At 40.6% G+C, this 20,317-nt stretch overlaps 1 protein-coding gene across 2 annotated transcripts in view; it reads right to left on the bottom strand.

Annotated features, from left to right (window-relative positions):
- Nucleotides 1-228: 228 nt before the first annotated feature.
- Nucleotides 229-20,317, bottom strand: part of LOC138286661 (astacin-like metalloendopeptidase) — a 518,669-nt gene continuing 498,580 nt past the window's right edge. The window contains exon 19 of one of the 2 annotated variants that reach the window (XM_069227126.1): nt 229-2,001. In XM_069227126.1, coding sequence (XP_069083227.1) covers nt 1,997-2,001 — 5 coding nt within the window. In that variant the 3' untranslated portion in view covers nt 229-1,996. The remainder of the gene's footprint in view (nt 2,002-20,317) is intronic. The other variant, XM_069227127.1, reaches the window with a different exon arrangement.

Raw genomic sequence — 20,317 nt, 5'->3', positions numbered from 1 at the left:
TCAGACATATTCATTATATATTTACAGAATAAAAGCATGTCAGAAACTTGTATTTGATGAGACAGCAATTCATAATTTGTCACATGTTAAAGAAAATGTTGTCGAACTGAAATGAAAAAGGGGTCTCTGCATTGGAAGACATCTTCCTTACAACACCCCCCCACCTGATAAGAAAGATACATTAAAAAACAACATTTTCTTATTTATTTTTCATTTTATTATTACTTTGACTGGGTGGAAAAACAGAAAGACACAGGTCCAATTACTTTTGTGCGTAGGAATGCAATCTGGTTACATTTCTTTCTTTCTTTTATGATGTGGACATGAGCTTGCCACTTAATTTGAAGGTTAAACATTGTGATGATTTGTGAAAACATTGTGGAGCAAATAGAATAGGAGCTGCTGGATTAGATCACACAGCTCTATATTTGAATGGAGCAGAGAAAGCACACATTTTCCGATGTCGCTGGAGCAGATGAAGCGCATCCTTGCTGTTGATGGAATCCAATGAAGAAGAGATGTCTTGTGGCCTTACTCTGCTAAGAGCAGGTTTTTGGCCCTGCTGGTAGATTAGTATTTGGGGATTTTTATGACCTATCAACTTCTGCATGCTTCAGGATGGACAACTGCAATGCAGCAGGTTAGTGCAACTTATTGTTCTGAGACAGTTCCTTTGCTTGTAGATTGTCAAAAGTCAAGTGCTCACAGATAGTTGCTTCAAAACTAGAATGCCACTTTTATGGCTCTGCTTCTCTGTAGATAACTGCATTCCACGTTGCTCGTTTAAAAAATAGAGATATTTGCGCAACAGGGCACCCAAGTCAGTAGGAAATCCAGTCTTTGAAAGTCTTTCACTCTCATATGAAAAATAAGCTCTTCTGATGGGCAAAAAATGATTTTCTTGCAGCTTGAGATTAAAATACCTCTTTTGGAATTTAGGTTGCACTAAACTCTTCAATTTGCCAATCTGCATAATCTATCAAATCTAGTTTTGTGCCAAGACATACTTTCAAAACAATCTTTTTCACAAGGAAAAATAAAATAATATCACAATGTTTTAATTTTTTTTCTACAGTTAGAATGTAGGCATAATACGATATGAATCATTGCCTAGAAGCATATGTATGTATCTTGAAACCATAAGCCTTCAGAGTAAAATCACATGCAGTCAAATTCAAAATACTATTCTGAATAGTGACAAATTGAAAATACCATTCTGAAATGTGTAAATTAAATTACTAACAATAATGTTTTCTTTCTTATACTCGTGTCCTTGTAGAGGAAGAGTTTACAAAAATGTGCAGTGTAACTGAGTCTGTGAGTACTAATTTTGCTTAATCAGATTTATCTGTTTCCTGCATGTATCAAAGAGCAGATGTGCTTGATGTATCAGCAGCATTGAATAAGAAAACGTTCTCTAAAAGTGTTATGTTTATTTGTGTGCAAGGCCTTGCAGTGTTCCTATTGTGTATAGTGTGTACAACTGTAAATTTCTGAGGATTCAATTGTTTTGTGAATTTCATAATAGCCACAATTATGAAAACAGTACATTTATTTGTAATTTAGAACATGAAAACATGAAACTTAATTTTCAAAGGAAGCATAAACCGACAAATCATTCAGTAATCTGATGTACAGTATCAAAGTACCATGGACCTGCAAAGGAATTGGGAGTAAACATATAATTCAACAGCTCTCCGAAAAGAAGGAAGTCAGGTCAAACTCTTGGCTGCTGTAACACCTTGGTGAGGAATATGATCTGATTATCAATCCCAATGCCTCTCACTGTAACCTAGACAGAGCTGAAGGCAGTTCTACCAGCAAGGTGCAGGACTGGGGCACGGATCTGCATATGAAACATCACACCACATCACTTCGTCTTAATTCAACTACTTCACAATAGGTTATTCAGTAGAAGAATTCTCAGAAGCTAGCCCATTCTTTTGCCTTAGGAGGTGATGCCAGGTTCCCATCTCTGGTTCTCATTTCAGGAGGATCAGACTAAAAAACAAAAGCAGGAATAATCAACAAAAATACAGAATGATAGGAACAAATGTTAGGAACGTGTCCTTTAGCAGATTCGGGAAGGTGTAAACATGGAAGAGAAAGGCAAGCATATTGATTAGAAAGTAAAGTTCTACATATTGACTACAGAGTTAACATAGTATTGAAACTGTCTAGGGGCTGCATCACTTCAAATAAAAGCCCAAATTATATCCAAGCATTTAATGAAATCACAGAAGTATGAATCTAAAAAACCTGACATGTTAGTACTTTGGGAGGCCCATTTCATAACACATTAAATTTCATTGCATGCACAGGGATTTCAAAACCCACATTTTACACATATCACATAATTTCTGAGTAATGAAAAGCCTATTCTCCGTCTGTTTTTTATGTTCATTCCTGTAAACTGTGGATCTCAATGGCAGCACTGGTCTCTCCTTGATTTCCTTTTCACAATGTAGTCTGTAAGCATGACTGGATATTCATAAAATGACAGTTCCAAGCAGCTCTGTTAAGCTTAACCATCTTCCTTGCTTTAGTAACCTGCACTGTCTTGAAAAGTAAAAATAACCTCACATTCCAATTGCAATCATGGCCAACTTTAAGTGTTTCTTGGAGAGGTCAGCTCTCACCTTTACAGACGGAATTTCTTTTTTTTTTTTTTTTTAACAAAGAAAAACATGCTTTCACAAAAACTGCTACTTTGGAACTACATGATGAAAGATGTTTCTCTTACTTTTACTACAGAAAGCCAATTAGTCCTGTTATTCACTCATTATTTCTAGTAAACATTTACTTGTTTGGAAAAAAAACTCATTTTTCATGCTAATCGCAAATATAAGAAACACTGGCAAAGCCAACAGGTCTGGCATATTTCCTGGTTTTGTTTTGACATAGTTTTCGTAGAAAGAATCTTGTTAGGTAAGCTCATGGTCTACCATCAAAAAAATATGGCTAAGAACAAAGGTATATGTTGGGTTTAAGGAATACACATTGCAGGAGTACTCCTTGGCACTTTAGGGAACTACTTTGTGTGTGGATGTGCTCCTTTTGAAAAGGCAGAATGCTGTCACTCACAGTGAAGCTAGCCAAACACTAAAGTGGGAGGACCTACTGCCCGATAGTGTATGCCATATTGGGCAGAATTAAAATGTGAATGACACAGTAACAAACGAGGATGTTGAGAACTGACTGAAAACCCTTATCTTATATGTAAACTTTTATGCAAGATGGTTGTAGAGAACCATTCCTCAAGATAGAGTTCCATACTGGGGTCCTCTATGTGCTCTCGTAGGCCCACAATCTGTATGTTATTGTGCTAGGATCTGTCCTTCTGGTCATCCGCACGCCTTCAGAGAAACTCTACTTCTCCCTGCAGGGCCTCAATATGTGCTCTTGCATCAGCGATTGATCGGGTAAGGCATATCAGATCACATTTTGTGGACTCCACTCGTTCCTTTAGCTTCTTGTGGTCCCACCTCATAAGGCCCATGTCAATTCGCAAGGCGTTGATCTTGGGTTCCAGGATGGTTTTGCTATCTGACACTGCTGTGAGAATTTCATTGAATCTGCATGAGTGTTCCGCCAGAGTGGTCTCCAGTGATTCATTTGTGCCACCCCCTGGGGTGCTGTGTACCACATTAGTCATTCTGTCTTGCTTGTGGTGGACCGTGTTGGCATTGTGCTGCGCCAGTTGGCAAGGCTGTGGGGTAGCCTCAGGGGACACTATTCATGAGACATTGTGCACATGGAGTACTGTTCAATCCTAGGTGTGGCTCAGCACCCGGGTCCAGAATAGCCTGGGTGGGTGGGTGGGCTGGAGAAATGTGTAGGTAGTGCTCCAACATACTTGTAACTCTAGTTGCAGAGTAGTAAGGGCACTCTTCCCATGATCCTGTTTCTGTGTTCCACTTGATCAATTGAGCTGGTTCAGCAGCAATGATAGTGGGCAGCAGCACAGCTACAGTGCTTGTTGCTCCTGTACATTATGCGCTGGCGGCAGGGTGCCAGCGTTCAGGCTGCCAGCAATCAGGCTGCAGGCATGAGGAGGGGAAGAGTCCTAACCCTTCCACTGATGAGTTGCTGATGATGAGGGGGGCGGAGCCTGCTCTATCATGGCTGCCTCAGGTAATCACTGGTTGAGGCAGCAGGTGGCCTCCATTTTCATAGGGCAGTGGAGGGGAGAGCAATAATGGAGGGAGGGCACCAGCCTGCAAATGTCACAGTCTATAATGAGGGAGAGAGCCACAGGGGAGTGTGAAAAAGTCAACTGCTAGAACGTTGCCTGATCAAGCCTCAGCGTGGCACTCGGGCTGCTCTAGGTGAGATAAGTGTGAGAGGATGTCTCTTTTTGCATGGTTAGGCCCCCCCCCCATTTTTGCCTGATGTTGATGTGTCCTAGAAGTTGTAGTGCCCAGGGCCCCTGCTAACCAGGTTCCTTTGGCCAGAGCTCTCTCCCTAAATCTGTTGTGATGCTTAGCACAATTGAATACACTGTTATATATCAATGTAAGTTCCTAGTAAATGGGTACCCCAGTACTCAGGGCATTGGATATTATAAGTGGGCCCCCGATGGCAGCAGCACTGATTGTGCCACCCTCTAGGGTCCTACACTCAGATGCACCCAGCACTGCCACTGCAAGCTGAGTTTACTGGCGCAAACCTAAAAAGACAAACTCGACATGGCACACTCCCTGTGTGCCCCGTCCATCCTACACTACATATCTTATGTGTAAGTCAACCCTCTAGCAGGCCTTCTAGCCCTAAGGCAGGGTGCACCTTACTATCTGTGAGGGCATAATTGCATGAGCAATATGCCCCCACTGTGTCCTTGCAAACCTGGGACATAGTGAGTGAACAGAGCAGCCATTTTAAGAACATGTACTGGACACTGGTGAAACACGAGTTCCCCAGTTACATGATGGCCACTCTACACCCTGGGTTGTTTGGTATCAAAGAACTCAGAATATTAAATCCAAACTGGTACCAGTATTGCCTTTAACCCTAAATGCACCCAGGGGTCACATTAGAGGTGCCCCCTGCAAAAGCTAACCTAACTGGCATAGTGCTTGACTGGTTCCATCAAGCCTGCCACTTCCAGACAGGCAATATATAAACCTGGGGGAGAGCCCTGGCTTTCTGGTTTGTAAAACAATGCCCTTCCTGGGTGATGGAGCTAAACAAAGCATTTTATTATGCCTTGTTAATGGCTACTATGCATAGTCTCCATGGTTACCAGTTCCCCGCTGCTCAACCAGTGTATGTGTGAGGTCACGGAATGTTGATGAATGACTGATTGGTGGATGTCAGCTGGTGAGAGTGGGCTGGGCAGCAAGGATGCTTCTCCTGAGGGGCACTACATGTAACCTGTAACTAAGCTGGATAAACCTTTATCTTATAACCTACAAAGGATCTATTGTTATTGACAACACATTTCTTTTTAAATAAGCACAACAATATGGATTTGAGTTTGAAGCAGAGGGAAAGCAGTAAAGGAGCACTTGAAACTTTGAAGTACTGTACATGAATGCAATTAAGAAGGAGTTCATACATGTCAGTTGGAGCATTGGCAAGCTCTTGTAAAGCAACTGTCTATATGATAGGTAGCAGCATACAAGAGAAGTAGTGCCATATGTGACAAATAACACCAAAACAGCGTCATTCAGGAGAGATGGCACTATATGAGAGAGATATCGCCATACGAGAGAGGCAGCTCCATATGAGAGTGGTAATACCATACGAGTGAGGCAGCTCCATACGAGAGTGGTAATACCATATGAGAGAGGAAGCGCCATATGAAAGAGGTATCAAAGAGCTGGAGCAGCACCGCCGAAATGAAACACGCAGATGTACAGCTCCTGCGGACTGAAAGTTCTCAGAAGTCGGTATACAATCGAGAGGAAGAAAGCTTCCCTTCCTGTATCTGTCTTATAGGTGTCTAACACCATCAGAGTGAGCCTCAAAAGCCACTCTGGTGCCAAGCAGCACAGATACATCTGGCCTACAGTTAACATGTAGATGGCAATGCAGAGCCAGAGCAAGGATAGCGGCTGCCACATTGGTGAAAAATAAAGCAAAGGCTTCTGTTGTGGGCTTTGGGTTATGCAGCAGTCTGTTGCCTTTTTCAGTTATAGAATGCTATACATATAAGAATGCAGGAGGCCGCATAAATGGTAGAGATGTTCTGTGGTGACAGTTGAGAGCTGGGTCAGGAAGAGGCGGAAGGCTTTTGGTTGTGTTATCTTTATATGAATAATCTCTTACCAGGGGTGCTGAGTACTTATAACACCTTTGCACATGATTGCAGATTTCCTTGCTTGCAACTGCCTGCGACCTCCGAGCAAATGAAAGTAAAGAGTGGTCCACCTGTTCTTTACAATATGAATGCAATTAAATACATTTACAACTGCATTTCTGTATGGCATGCTTGTATGTGTTTTGGGGACTACATTTATACTGGTAAAGCAATGTAATCTGTATGTCCTACCTGTATGGCTTTATAGGTTGCTTTAATTTCTCTTGTATGTTGTGTTCGTGTAGACATTTAACTATTATATTACTAATTAAAGCTGTACCATTCCTTCCAATATCTATCTATCTATCTATCTATCTATCTATCTTAGTAACCTTATCTCTATTTGGGTCATACTGGCGCTCTTAGTTGGGGGTGCCTTCTGCAGCAGGTGAGCCCGCCTGCTTAATTATACCAACATCTCCCAGCAGAAAAGAAGACAAATGCGGGTACTCACAAGCTCTTCTGGAGAACTTGTATTTTTCTACAAACATGACAAATGACAAATCTTCATGAAATTTTCCCAAAAATTCAACGCTCACATGAGCTTCTGTCTGGAAAGTTTTGGGGGGATTCATCAAGTGTGTGCGAGAAAAACAGGGATTTAAAATGCTTTTTCCCCAAGGATTTTGAACAGCCTTAACGCCCAAACCACTGGATGGAATTACAACAAATGTGGCAGAAAGGTAGCTCTTGGTCCAGAAAGCAATCTTTTTGTAAAATCCATTCAGTAGTTTTTTAGTAATTTGAGAAAACCAAAATGTGTATATAAAGGGATGCATAGGCTCTGCGAACCTTCCCGATCTTGTGGTGAGATCTGATTAGCTGACAACACTTCAACAAGGTAGTGCTGGTAGCTACAAAATATTGGAAAAGGAGCAGGAGTAGAAACAACCTGGCCCCTTAGCTCTGGTGCTGGGGTCCCAGAGAAACCCCCCAAAGCAAAAATGCATAAACAAAAAAAGAAAATCTGCAGGAGCCACAGCAGATCCATGGATGCACTGAAAGCAGGTCAACAAATGCTTTTTTTGTGGAAACATGGTCCTAACTATAACTACCAAGTGGTGACTGCCAGTAGGTAATATATATATATATTACCTACCTGTGATATTTAATATAAATAGATATAATAATATTATATACATAATGATATTATATATATATATATATAGATATATATATATATATACACACTTATATATAAATATATATATTACCTACTGGGGTAGTTAGGGCCATGTTTCCATAGAAAAAGTGTTTGTTGACTTTCCTATATCTTTGACACCATTTGACAAATCTTCACGAAATTTCTCAAAAAAAGTGCCACCGTGATTCTTGTTGCACATGGGAAGTTTCAGGTTGATCCGTCAAGCGGGGACCGAGAAAAAGGGGGTGTCACAAAAGTTGAGTTTCCCATGATAATTCCCATAGGATCTTTAGACTCGACTACAGCCTAAACTGCTGGACAGAATTACACCAAATTTAGCAGAAAGCTAGCTTTCGGTATGCAGAATTAGAACTGCTGAATTTTAATGGTTGTGTATGAGTAGATTCATAACCTAACTATAACGTCCTTGTAACCTTTGTTTCTTTCAGTGAATATATCTATCTATCTATCTATCTATCTATCTATCTATCTATCTATCTATCTATCTATCTATATATATATGTGTGTATTTTTTTTAAAGTGAATATATCTATTCACCTACCTAGTGAAACTAGGTCCTAGTTATAACTACATAGTTGCCATTAGGTGGTTATAACTAGGACCTAGTTTCAATATAAAAAGTGTTTTGTACTTGCCTATATCTTTGGCGCCGCTTGACAAACCTTCACAAGACTTTCCCCAAAAAATGTGCAGGTCCGTCAGCTGCTGCCTGGAAAGTTTTGGGGTGAGAAAAAAGGGAGGTCCCGAAACAAGTTTTTCACATTCATTTTTCCATAGGGATTTTGAACAGTGATAGTGCAAAAATTACTGAACTGAATTTCACCAAATTTGGCAGAAAGGTAGGTCCTGGTCCAGAAAGCGACCTTTTTATTTGTTTTGGTGTAATTCCATTCAGTAGTTTTAGAGAAATTAAAGAAAACCCAAATTTGTATATCTAGGGACCCGAAGGAACTGCAACCCCTCCCAATCCAGTGCAGAGATCTGATTGGCTGATAACACTTCAACAACAGAAGTTGTTGAAGTGTTGTCAGCCACCTTGGGACTGAAGCTGAAGTTGAGTCCCAAAAAAAAGAAAAGGGGCCAGGGTACGGACATCCTGACCCCTTAGCTCTGGTGCTAGGGTCCTAAAGGGACCCCCCAGGGCTAAAAAGCATTTTTTTAAATTCTATGAGGGGAAACACGCCGGATCCGTGGATCCGCGGATCCGCCATAAAATACATTTTTAAAAATCAAAGCGCAGTCTCCCATCCTCTGTTATTATCATGTCCCGGGTAGGCCAAGTCTCGGGGGCTTCTGTGTAAAAACAAAAGTGGGGGGCGGCCTCTTGGCCCCCTCCCGCTGCCCTGGGGATTCCACCTCCCCGAGGCTCACTATTTGTATGCAAGGGGACAGCGTGCCACCCTGTTGCTCTGGGGATCACCATCTCCCCAGGGCTTTGTGTTAATTTAAGGGGTGGAGCTGCCAGGCACCATCCTGCTGCCCCAGGGACCACAACCCCCCCTGGGCATTCATATAATAATAGGTGGGGGGCCTTTGGTCCCCTGCACCCTGGGGAGCACCACCCCCAAGGCAAAATGTAATTTATTTGCGGGGGCCGTATGGCCCCCTCTGCCCCAGGGACCCCCCTGGGTTTATTATTTGTATGGGGGGCCCCGTGTTCCCCGCTGCCCTGGGGACTGCCCTAGGGACCACCACCTCCCCAGGGCTTTGCTGTGAACACAATGTGGACACATCACATTTTCCCAAAGAAAACAGAGCTGTTTTTTTAAAAGTGCCAAGCTGTGGATTTTGGCCTCTAGATTAGCTGGCACCTAGGGAAACTCCTAGTGTGTTCTTACCCAGAATTCTCACCAAAGCTCAAATTCAGCAAAAAAAAATCACATTTTTCCTACATTTCTGTGTGGGATCACTGCACCGGGACAAATTTCCTACCACTCAATGTTCCCCTCAGTCTCTCGGTAAAAATGATACTTCACTCGTGTAGGTGGGCCAAGTGTCTGACAGGGAAGAGCCAAAAGCATGTCGAAACTGAGGGAGATCGAAAGCGTGTCCAAAAGGACAGTTGGAGATAAAACATTTTTAGGCTCACAAGTGGGGCACAATTTTTATCGGTATAGATGAGACAATGCTGGGTGGTAGGAATTTTGTGGATTCCTGCAGATTCCGGAAGGTTCCATCACAAAGATGGGGAAAAAATATGTGTTTTCCAGCAAAGTTGGAGGTTTGCAGGGCATTGTCTGAAAGAAAATGGTGCGGGGTGTATGTGAAGCACACCACCCTGGACTCACCCAGATGTTTAGTTTTCAGATGTGTCTAGGTGTTGTGGATTTTTGTACATGGCAGCGTCCCAAAGCCCAAAAAGTGCAGCCCTCTCCATTCCAAGTGGGATGATTTTGAGAGTTAGCCAAGCTCTAATGGCCCAAATGTAAAACCAAAACCCCAAATAATCCAATGTCCTCTTGCTTGCCGTGGGATAAGATGTTTTAGTGTGCAGGGGGAGAGCTAAAAGACTGTTACCCCTTTCAGTTGAGGTGGGGGCAAATCCAGGCCCTTACTGGTTGGCAGCCACCACCCCACTATTTTCTTTTATTTATTTATTCCCTGGCATCTAGTAGACTTCCTGCCCCCGGGGTGTGGATCAGGGGTAATTGCCCTATCTGCCCACTGGTGGGCAGAACAACTTTGGCCCCTCTTATTTCAGAAAATAAATCTTCCCTGGTCTCTGGTAGGCTTTCTGCCCCCTTGGGGGCAGATGGGCCTTCCAAAAATAGGATGAGCTGCCTCCAAGGGGGGGGGGAGATATGGGCAACAGTAATGTGCCTCCATGGGGAGCGACCCTTGCCCAAGGGGCTGCCCCCCAAACAAAACACACACACCAACCCCTGGTGCCTAAGTGGTTTGGCCTCATAGAAATAGGCCGATCTGCCCCCAACGGTAGCAGAAATGGCCTAAAATAAATTCCCTTCCCCCAACCCCCCCCCCTGCAGTGGAGCGACCCTTGCCTAAGGGGTCGCTCCCCTTGAGTGAAATTGGCACAAAAAAATCCCTGATGCCTAGTTGTTTGGGGCAGATCGGCCTAATAAAAATAGGCAGATCTGCCCCCAAGGGGGGCATAAAAGGCCTAAAATAAATTTGCCCCCCAGGGGAACGACCCTTGCCTAAGGGGTTGCTCCCCTTGTGTGAAATCGATGCAAAAAAATAAAAATCCCTAGTGTCTAGTGGTTTCTGCCCCCCTTGGAAGCAGATCGGCCTAATGATATTAGGCCGATCTTACCCTGGGGGGGGCAGAAATTACCTAAAAATAATTCGGCCCCCTGGGGAGCGGCCCTTGCCCCAGGAGCCGCTCCCCTCATGTCAATAACAACAAAAAAACTCCCTGGTGTCTAGTGGGCATTTCTGCTGCCTGATCGCATCGCGATGGGGCAGCAGAAATGCTGAGAAAGGCATCAAAGGAAAGGAAAGGTCTTTCCTTCCTTTGATGCCTTTCTCGGCCCCGCCACGTGATCAGAGGAGAAACGCAATAGCGCGCTGATGTCATCAGACGCCACAGCAGTGAGGGCGACGAGGCAAGGCTCTCGCTCCCCCCATGAGCCAGTTCCAGGACATAACGGTTACATCCTTGGCGCCTCAGCGCCGGAGCCAAGGACATAACTGTTATGTCCTTGGCTGCGAAGGGGTTACTGTGCACGCAAAAAAAACCATTGAAATTCACTGAAAAAAAACAAGGCTACAAGGACATTATAGTTAGTTGCACAAAACCATAGAAATTCAGCAGTTATAGTTATGGTTAACTGAAGTAACTGTAACTCGTGCCCCAAGATTACCATAACTCGCGCTCTCACCATGCACAGTTAATTATTTCACATATTACATCATTGATGACACCTTCTATGGTTTCATTGATATTATCACTGCAACAATTTCAATAACATTTTTGATGAGAAAACTGAATGGCGAGGGTGTGATTTATAGTTACCTTAGGGCGCAAGTTATACCTTACTTGAGCTAACCATAAATGTAACTGCTGAATTTCTATGTTTTTTTTGTGAGCAACCTTGTTTTTTTTAAGTACATATAAAAATATGTATGTGTGTATATATATATATATATATATATATATATATATATATACACACGTATACATATATATATATATATATATATATATATACACATATATATATATATAGATATATAGAGAGAGATAGATTAATATTATTATTATATATATGTGTGTACATCATATTATCATATTAGAAACAGTAATTATATGTTTCTGCTTAACATACACGTATGTCATATCATACAGACAACATAAATGTAGATTACTATGTACTTGGGAGTTTGTTTTTTCTATGACAATCCATATATATTTCTAAGTATGAAAATATGATTATAGGGATGGCCGATCTATGTGTTTACTGCTTTATTTAAATCTTAAAAAGACATACTTATCTCTGCGCAATGCATGTGAATGTCTGAGCATATAACTCTTACTACAAGTGTATACTTGTGGGTATTTATATAGCGGATTCTGTGCCTTGTACATAAAATTGCATATCTATAATGTGTTGATCTGTGTATGTATGTATGCATAATGCTATATATTTAGACGTGCGGGTATGTCTCTATATATTTATTTATGTATATATATATATGTATATATATATATATTTATATATATATATATATATATATACGACACACAAAAGGTCTGAACAAAAGTCTCGGCGGCGCACTCAGCTGGCGTGCTGGTGACAGAGGAGACCACCATCGGAATAATTATATTTCAAAATGAAAATATTCAAAGCACTCCAAAGAATCCCAATGTTGCATTTCTATTAGAACAATCAGCAACCACCTGGTTGATGATTGTTCTAATAAAAACGCAACATTGGGATTCTTTAGAGTGCGGTGAGTATTTTCGTTTGGATATATATTTTTATATATATATATATGTATATATATATATCAAAAACGAAGTTGTCCTCATGTGAAAGCGCACTCCCAACAGGTTATATAAACGGGAAGAAAAAGCAAAGCCAGCAACTCACAGTGAATTCTTTAAGCAGTTTCATTATTCCAGGCCTTAAGTTATAAAATCATCTCTGGACACGTGTTTCAAGGTCAATCCTTTCTTCAGCAGAGAAAAATATAAAAGTGTTTCACCCTCGTAGGTGCAGCCAGTGCTGGAGGTGTTCCAGGCATCTCTTTCTTACTGAAAAGACCGGCATGGCTTCAGCTTGTCTAATTACAGGCACCTGATTAGTCTCTTTAAATACTAGTCTGCCCCAGTGGGCCTCTCAGGTGAGCAGTGCATGCTGGTTGTGGTGGTCCTGCAATTATTTCATTTTGCCCCAAGTGGGTTGCTGGAGCCAAACGAAATAATGACCCAAAGTGCAAAACCTTTGTAGGCGAATCCAAAGTAAAATGCCTGGAATAATGAAACTGCTTAAAGAATTCACTGTGAGTTGCTGGCTTTGCTTTTTCTTCCCGTTTATATAACCTGTTGGGAGTGCGCTTTCACATGAGGACAACTTCGTTTTTGAGAATTAACCGGCCTGTCCAGCCGGGAAGGCAGCACCACTGCACATCGAAGCCGGTCTGTGTGACTAAAAATGGATTGTCACGTAAGAGCAATCAGGTTGGGTTATTCACAGCAAATCTGACAATTTTACTTTGGATTCGCCTACAAAGGTTTTTCACTTTGGTTCATTATTTCGTTTGGTTCCAGCAACCCACTTGGGGCAAAATGAAAAAATTGCAGGACCACCACAACCAGCATGCACTGCTCACTTGAGAGGCCCACTGGGGCGGACTAGTATTTAAAGAGACTAATCAGGTGCCTGTAATTAGACAAGCTGAAGCCATGCCGGTCTTTTCAGTAAGAAAGAAATGCCTGGAACACCTCCAGCACTGGCTGCACCTACGAGGGTGAAACACTTTTATATTTTTCTCTGCTGAAGAAAGGATTGACCTTGAAACACGTGTCCAGAGATGATTTTATAACTTAAGGCCTGGAATAATGAAACTGCTTAAATAATTCACTGTGAGTTGCTTGCTTTGCTTTTTCTTCCCGTTTATATAACCTGTTGGGAGTGCGCTTTCACATGAGGACAACTTCGTTTTTGATGTATATATATATATATATATATATATAGTTTCTTTTACTAATTGTTGGGGGGAGGTTTAAAAAAATATTTAATATTTCCAAATCATCCTCTGCCCTCATGACTTATACCAAACCTCTTTGACTATTATGGACTTCCAAACATTCTTTCCAAACTCTCACACCCATCTATCCAATTTATCCAACTAATATGCGCACATGTCCATCATTACAAATAGCAACTCAATTTTTGCCTTTACTAATCCATATTAATTAATCCTTCTCTCTCAGAACAATTACATTAAATGCACGAAATCATAATCAGCACTAACTTAACAATGTATTATTTCTATTTAACGTATATACATATATAATACATTTTCAAAATACATAAAGTGTTAAATGAGAGCTTGAAATTCCCAATGGCATAGTGCCATTTGAGAAGTAATTGTTATGGCAGGGTGCCACATTATCAGCTATGAAAAAAACCTATGCTTCGTCTTGTTAGTATGACACTCTGTAAATAACAATTAAGAATAGGCACACAAACCGAAAAAACATTTACACAAACTTTATCTAATGTTTTGTCCAATTATATGTATTACATTGTATTTGGAATTTATTGAAACAGTGTCTATGAGTGATATTCAGATTCAGTATTCAACAAGAATGAAGCTGAGTTCAGAGGAACCTGTCTAATGTTTGGAGCTTGGATAGTCTCGGTAGGAAGGAAAAGCCTCAGTTTTTTTCTGAAAGGCATCCAGATTTGTTTGGGTACTTGGATCTGGGTGAAGTCCATTTCAGGGCTGTGCTAGTATTATTGTGATGGTCTTTTCTCCATTTGGCATATTGTTAAATGTAAACCGAGACATCAAGGACACTATTCACAAACTGCATTTTGTAGTATTTTAGTAGCACCACAATTGTAATACTACAAAATACCATTCACAATCCTACAAGTGTCTATCTTTTCAATGGGGAGCTCCTCACATTTGTAAATTTACTACTTAGTAATAATTGCGGGAGGGACTAGTGGGTTAGTGGCTAGAAAAAGGGGCATACTTACTATTATAAATGTTCCTTAACTCCGATGATGTTCTTTAAGAAATAATTTATTGGCAAGATGAATTAACAACAGCCTCCAGCCACAACCGGTAGCGAGCATTTCTCTTCACAGCTGTCAACTGTCACAGGAACAGTTATAGAATGCTGGTAGGAACCAACTGGGAAGACAAGGGGAAAATGGGGAGGAATGGAATGTTACACTTGGATCCCTATGGGCAGGTGGGTACACAATGAAAGTAAGGGGAAAATAGAGAATGTACATTTTATACAAAACATTACTTATGATAAATTACAACACTTCTCCTTCCCATAAAAGACTTTCATAGAATGTTTGAAAGTAATATCCTGTTGGGAAATCAAGTGAGCGTGTAATCTTTGTGCCAGACAGGAACTGCACGAGCCCTGGCTCTGCGATTGTTCCCATCATATTTCAATACATCCTTTGGCTTTCCATCCATACCTGAATACTTCTGAGATGGACAATGGGGTGTTAATCTATCCATGCTCCACGTTCTGCCATCCTCTAATGTTACTACATTTTTCTTCACCTCTGTTATTTTTATAGGTTTGGAGAATTTAGATTCACACCCTTGGCGAGTGTCTGGTAGTTTAACCATTACCCGATCGCCTACATTCCATCTTCCTAACTTGGAACCATGCTTTTGGTCATATCTTTTCTTGTACCCTTCCTGATGTGTTTTGACTTGATTCTTCATTTTATCTCTATGAACCCATTTTGGCTCTCCTCCACCCAGCCAGTTGGGGGTCAATTTGGTGCCTGGTAACCTCCCTTTGAGCGCTAAGAAGGGTGATACCTTGGTAACTGAATTAGGGTTTGTGTGATAGGACCAAATCATTTTTTGAAGTGCTTTATCAGGAGGACTCCTTGATATGTGTGCGGTTTGCATACACTCTTTGATCATACGGTTAATGCGTTCCACCAAACCGTTTGCTCTAGGGCAATACAATGCTGTTTTGTGATGTATGATAGACAACCTTTGTAAAAACTCACGCATTTCCTCAGAAGTGAATTGGACCCCGTTGTCTGTTACTATAGTGCTAGGCACACCTTCTGTCATGAATGTATCGGTTAAGAAATTCACTAGAGATTGGGTTGTGATGCTGCTAACTACTCTGATGGTGATCCAATGAGAGTGATAGTCCACCAGTACTAACATAAATTTACCAGCCCACATGGAAAGTTTTAATGGACCAATAATGTCGAGACCCAGTTTATCCCAAGGTTTGGATGGCACACTCACGGGGATAGTGGTACGCACCTGGTATTCTTGCTTTTGTCGCTCATGGCACAAGTCAAACAATCCCTGACTTTATTTTCCACAATGCGGTCCATGTACACAATGCGGTCCAGTACGTGGCCCTGACTTTAGCCTTTGTTAAGCTTCTACCTAAGTGACCTTCATGGGCCAAATCCGTAATCCTATCCCACAAGCCCTTCGGTGGTACTATCCTTTCCCCTCTCATGACTTTGTCGTCAACAATACTTAATTCTTGTCTCACAGCCCAAAAATGTTTTAGATCCTGATCTAAGCCATTAGACTTTGGGGGCCATCCTTGGACTATCCTTACTTTCACATTTAATAGAGTATGGTCATTTTCCATGCAAGTGTTCCATTCCTCCCTTGTAATACTAGGGATATCAATCATTAATACAGGCTCTTCAGATTTATTTGCATTTTCCTCCTCCTGTACACGTGGTAGCCTGGATAGACAATCCGCTACAGAGTTTTTTATACCAGGAACATATTCGATTTTGAAATTGTAACCTTCCATACCTATGAGCCATTTAGCTATTCGAGGAGTGGTGGTCTCCCTCCCCTTTGTTGAAAATATATAAATCAGAGGCTTATGGTCAGTGCGTACAGTAAATGGTAATCCCCAAAGGAAGTATTTAAAGTGTGAAATAGCCCAAGTACATGCAAGTGCTTCACGCTCTACTGTGGAGTAATTACATTCCGTATCTTTTAATGCTCTGGAAGCAAACGCTATGATTTTTTCCTCGCCTTCCACCATTTGAGTTAGGGATGCTCCAATTCCTTTCCCACTGGCATCAGTAGTTAGGATGGTTTTACGTCTGGTGTCAAAATTTCCCAAGGAAGGGGCACTAACAATGGCTTTTTTGATAGACTCAAAGGCTTCATGGCATTCCCCGTCCCATTTGAAATGAGTACCTTTTTTTAAGAGGGCTCTTAATGGTGCAGCAATATCTGCAAAATTCTTGATGAATTTAGTCATGTATTCAAGAAACCCTAAAAAGGATTTTAATTCCTCCTTATTTGTTGAAGGAGGAGCATCTTTTACAGCGTTGACTAAATAAATTTTAGGTTTAATTCCATGTTTGGAAATCGTATGTCCTAGGTAATCAACTGATTGGACTCCCAACTGGCATTTGTCTTTTCTTATGGTTAGACCTGCTTTTTTGAGTGCTGACAGAACTTCCCTTAATGAGTTGTTATGATTAGTTGTAGAATTACCATATATAAGTATGTCATCTTGGAAGCATAAAACATTCTTTATCCCCTCCAAAAAATGTTGCATGACTCTCTGGAACACTGCAGCTGCTGAAGCAAGATCGAATGGCATTCTGCAGTATCTGTATGCTCCAAATGGAGTTATAAATGAGGTTAAGGATTTGGAATCTTCGTGTAATTCTATTTGGTGGTACGCTGAGGAGAGATCAATTACGCTAAAATGGTTTGCCTCTCCAATTACGCTGATCATTTCATTTATTCTTGGCAGAGAAAATCTATCCACCCAAATATTTGCATTGAGATCTCTTAAGTCGACACAGAGACGAAGACCCCTCCCTCCAGACTTTTGGGTGACTACAATTGGAGCGAGCCATAAAGAACTTTCTATAGGTTCTATTATTTTCTGCTTGAGCAGTTTATCCAATTCCTCTTGTAAAGGGTCACGCATTAAATGGGGAATTGGTCTTACTTTATGTATTAATGGTACTGCGTTGTTTTTTAGTTTGATTTTATGTTGGAATTTTTTAAGATGGCCTAAATCATCATTAAATACTTCAGAGAATTCTTCACATAGTTTCTCATACCGTCTTAAGTTCTCTCTTCCTTCCAAAATTGATAACACAGGTTCTTGGCTGTTAGGATCAAGTTTGATTCCTAAAGCTTTTTGGTGAGCCCAACCTAATAAATTAGATCCTTTTTTTGTTAGATAGATCTTTCCCGCAGTGGAACGGTCCTTAAAGGTTATATTCATATTCACCATTCCTACTAATGGTATGGGATCCTTGTTGTACCCCCCAGGTTCTACATCAGGTTGTAAGATAACATACGTTTTGTCCTTAAATTTTTCTTGAAAATTGTTGTAATCGATCAACGTGTAGGGAGAGCATGAGTCAGCATACATTTTGAACGATACTCCATCCAACACAACGTCACAAGTGGGATAACTACTCCCAGTAGTAGATACTTCACTTACCACTTGGAAAACATATTTGTTAGTACATTCCCCCACATGTCCCACAACATGTACACTTTTTCTTTCATCTTTTAGGTTTTTACATAGTCTAGCATAATGCCCTCTCTTATTGCATTTCCTACAGACTACGGAACATGCAGGACAATTGATATTGTTTGCTAAATGGTTAAAATTTCCACATCGAAAACATTTTAATTTGTCTTTTCTCTCTTCTTCGAATGTCTTTTTATTGAGAGAGTCTGGAATTTACTTCCTTTCTCCTGTGTCTTGTACTTCTGGGTGATCTTTCACTAAGTGGATAGTGTCTGAATTGTTGTTTTGTTTCATTTCTCTAATGCACTCTTCTGTGTGTTCTATACTTTTAGCTATTTCTATTGCTTCTTTTAAGTCTGGATTTCCTGCTAATAGGTTTTCTTGAATCTTGTGGTTGTTCGTGCAACGAACTAGCTGGTCTCTAATTAAGGAATCACACAATGGGCCAAAGTCACACATACTAGCCAAACCTCTTAACACAGCAATATAACTAGAAATGTTCTCTGTTTCTCCTTGTATTCTACAAAAGAACTTGTGCCTTTCTAATACAATGTTTATTCTTTGACCAAAATGTTTCTCTAATTTGATGAAAGTTTTATAGTAAACATCTGCTTCGCTATCTGCATCTTCATCCTCACTTTCAGGATCTGGCAGATTCTCATAAACTTTTCTCCCTTGAATACCTAAGTTGTGAAGTAATATGTGTTGTTTCCTTAAGGGAGAGAATTTTTCTCCTCCTATTGCAATCAGATATGAGATGAATATTTTCTCCCATTCCTTCCAGGGTATGGTTCGTTCTCCTGCTTCATCAAAAAAGGGTGGGGGTTGAGACATATTTGTCGCCGCCATGTATAAAGTAAACAGATAACAATATACTCAATATACTCACAGAAAAGAATTAGTATCACTGGCATATATTTGTAAATGTTTAAAGTTCACTGTTTACCTCAGCACTAGAAAGACATATAAAATCATCTATAATATGTTACTATAACAATGGAGGGGTTAATTGTTGATCTGTGCCCTCAGCTGACATATACTCTTTTTAGATGGGAGGGAATAAACAGAATAAACTTATGCATAAACAAATGCAATTAATAACTACTATAACTTGTTAAAAAAAGCTGTGCCTATCAGCGTGACAGGCTTCTTGTAAAGTTGGTAGAAGATGCTAATGAAGGAGCTTTTCCAATCAGCGTGTAGACACAGAATATCAAGCCAGCTCAGATATAAGATATTGAGGCTGTGTCATTAGCCTCACTGCGCAATAGAGCAAATATGCAAAAAAAAACAAATAAAAACTGTGTCTGCCAGTGAATGTACATGAGATTCAGATTTGCTCAGGAAGGTTTAACAGCTGTGCCCATCAGCGTGAAGATTATGTGCTGGCTCTCGATAGTAGTAAATCAAAGATGGCGCTATATTTTGTTAGTGTTTCCTTAAGGTGTGCGCTCTAGTCTTCACTCTCTAGTTTCCTGCAGGAGGGGCCGGCTTTCCTTGTCCCATCCCTCCAATCAGACTTATGAAGAAAAAGACTTCAGTTGCTGAAGGGATTCCAGTCAGAAGGTGAGGTAAAAGAAGGATTTCTTTCTAGAAATGCAATTGGTGATAACATTGACAGGCTATTTTAAAGCTGTGCCTGTCAGCATGCAGATGGAAAGATTCTTGGATCGGTTTACAAGTTTTACAAGAGCCTTTCTCCTTTAATTAAATGTTGAGAGGCAACAATTCAAATTGGTAGTGTCTGTTTGTCTGTGCTCCCAGAGTTGAGCTGAATAGAATTCTGTTTATAATCTTGAAAATCGGTTGAGAAAAGCAGTGTGTGTCAATAGTTTATTTCAGCCTTGAAAGACACATTTATCAGCTGAGCCTGTCAGATCTGAAGATAGTACAAGGTTAATAAGGTTTCCTGGTTGTTGCCAGCAAAGGGCTATACATTTTTCTTAATTGCTGCTCTGACAGGTTGAATTTGAAAAAAATACAGAGGAAATTCTGAAGTTAAACATAAACTTGCCATTATGTGTTTATGCTGAGAGTATATTTTATAATAATAACCTGCGTTAGCAGCATGGCAGGTTAAATGTAGAAACAGACAGTACTTTCTCAAATTATTTCCAGACTGAAAGTTCTGCTCACCTCAGGGAATTATTCTCAATCTCCTGTAGTTTATTTCCAGCAT

The sequence above is a fragment of the Pleurodeles waltl genome, chromosome 3_2 (assembly GCF_031143425.1).
Source record: "Pleurodeles waltl isolate 20211129_DDA chromosome 3_2, aPleWal1.hap1.20221129, whole genome shotgun sequence".
NCBI lineage: Eukaryota > Metazoa > Chordata > Amphibia > Caudata > Salamandridae > Pleurodeles > Pleurodeles waltl.
This window is presented reverse-complemented; position numbering and strand designations above follow the sequence as displayed.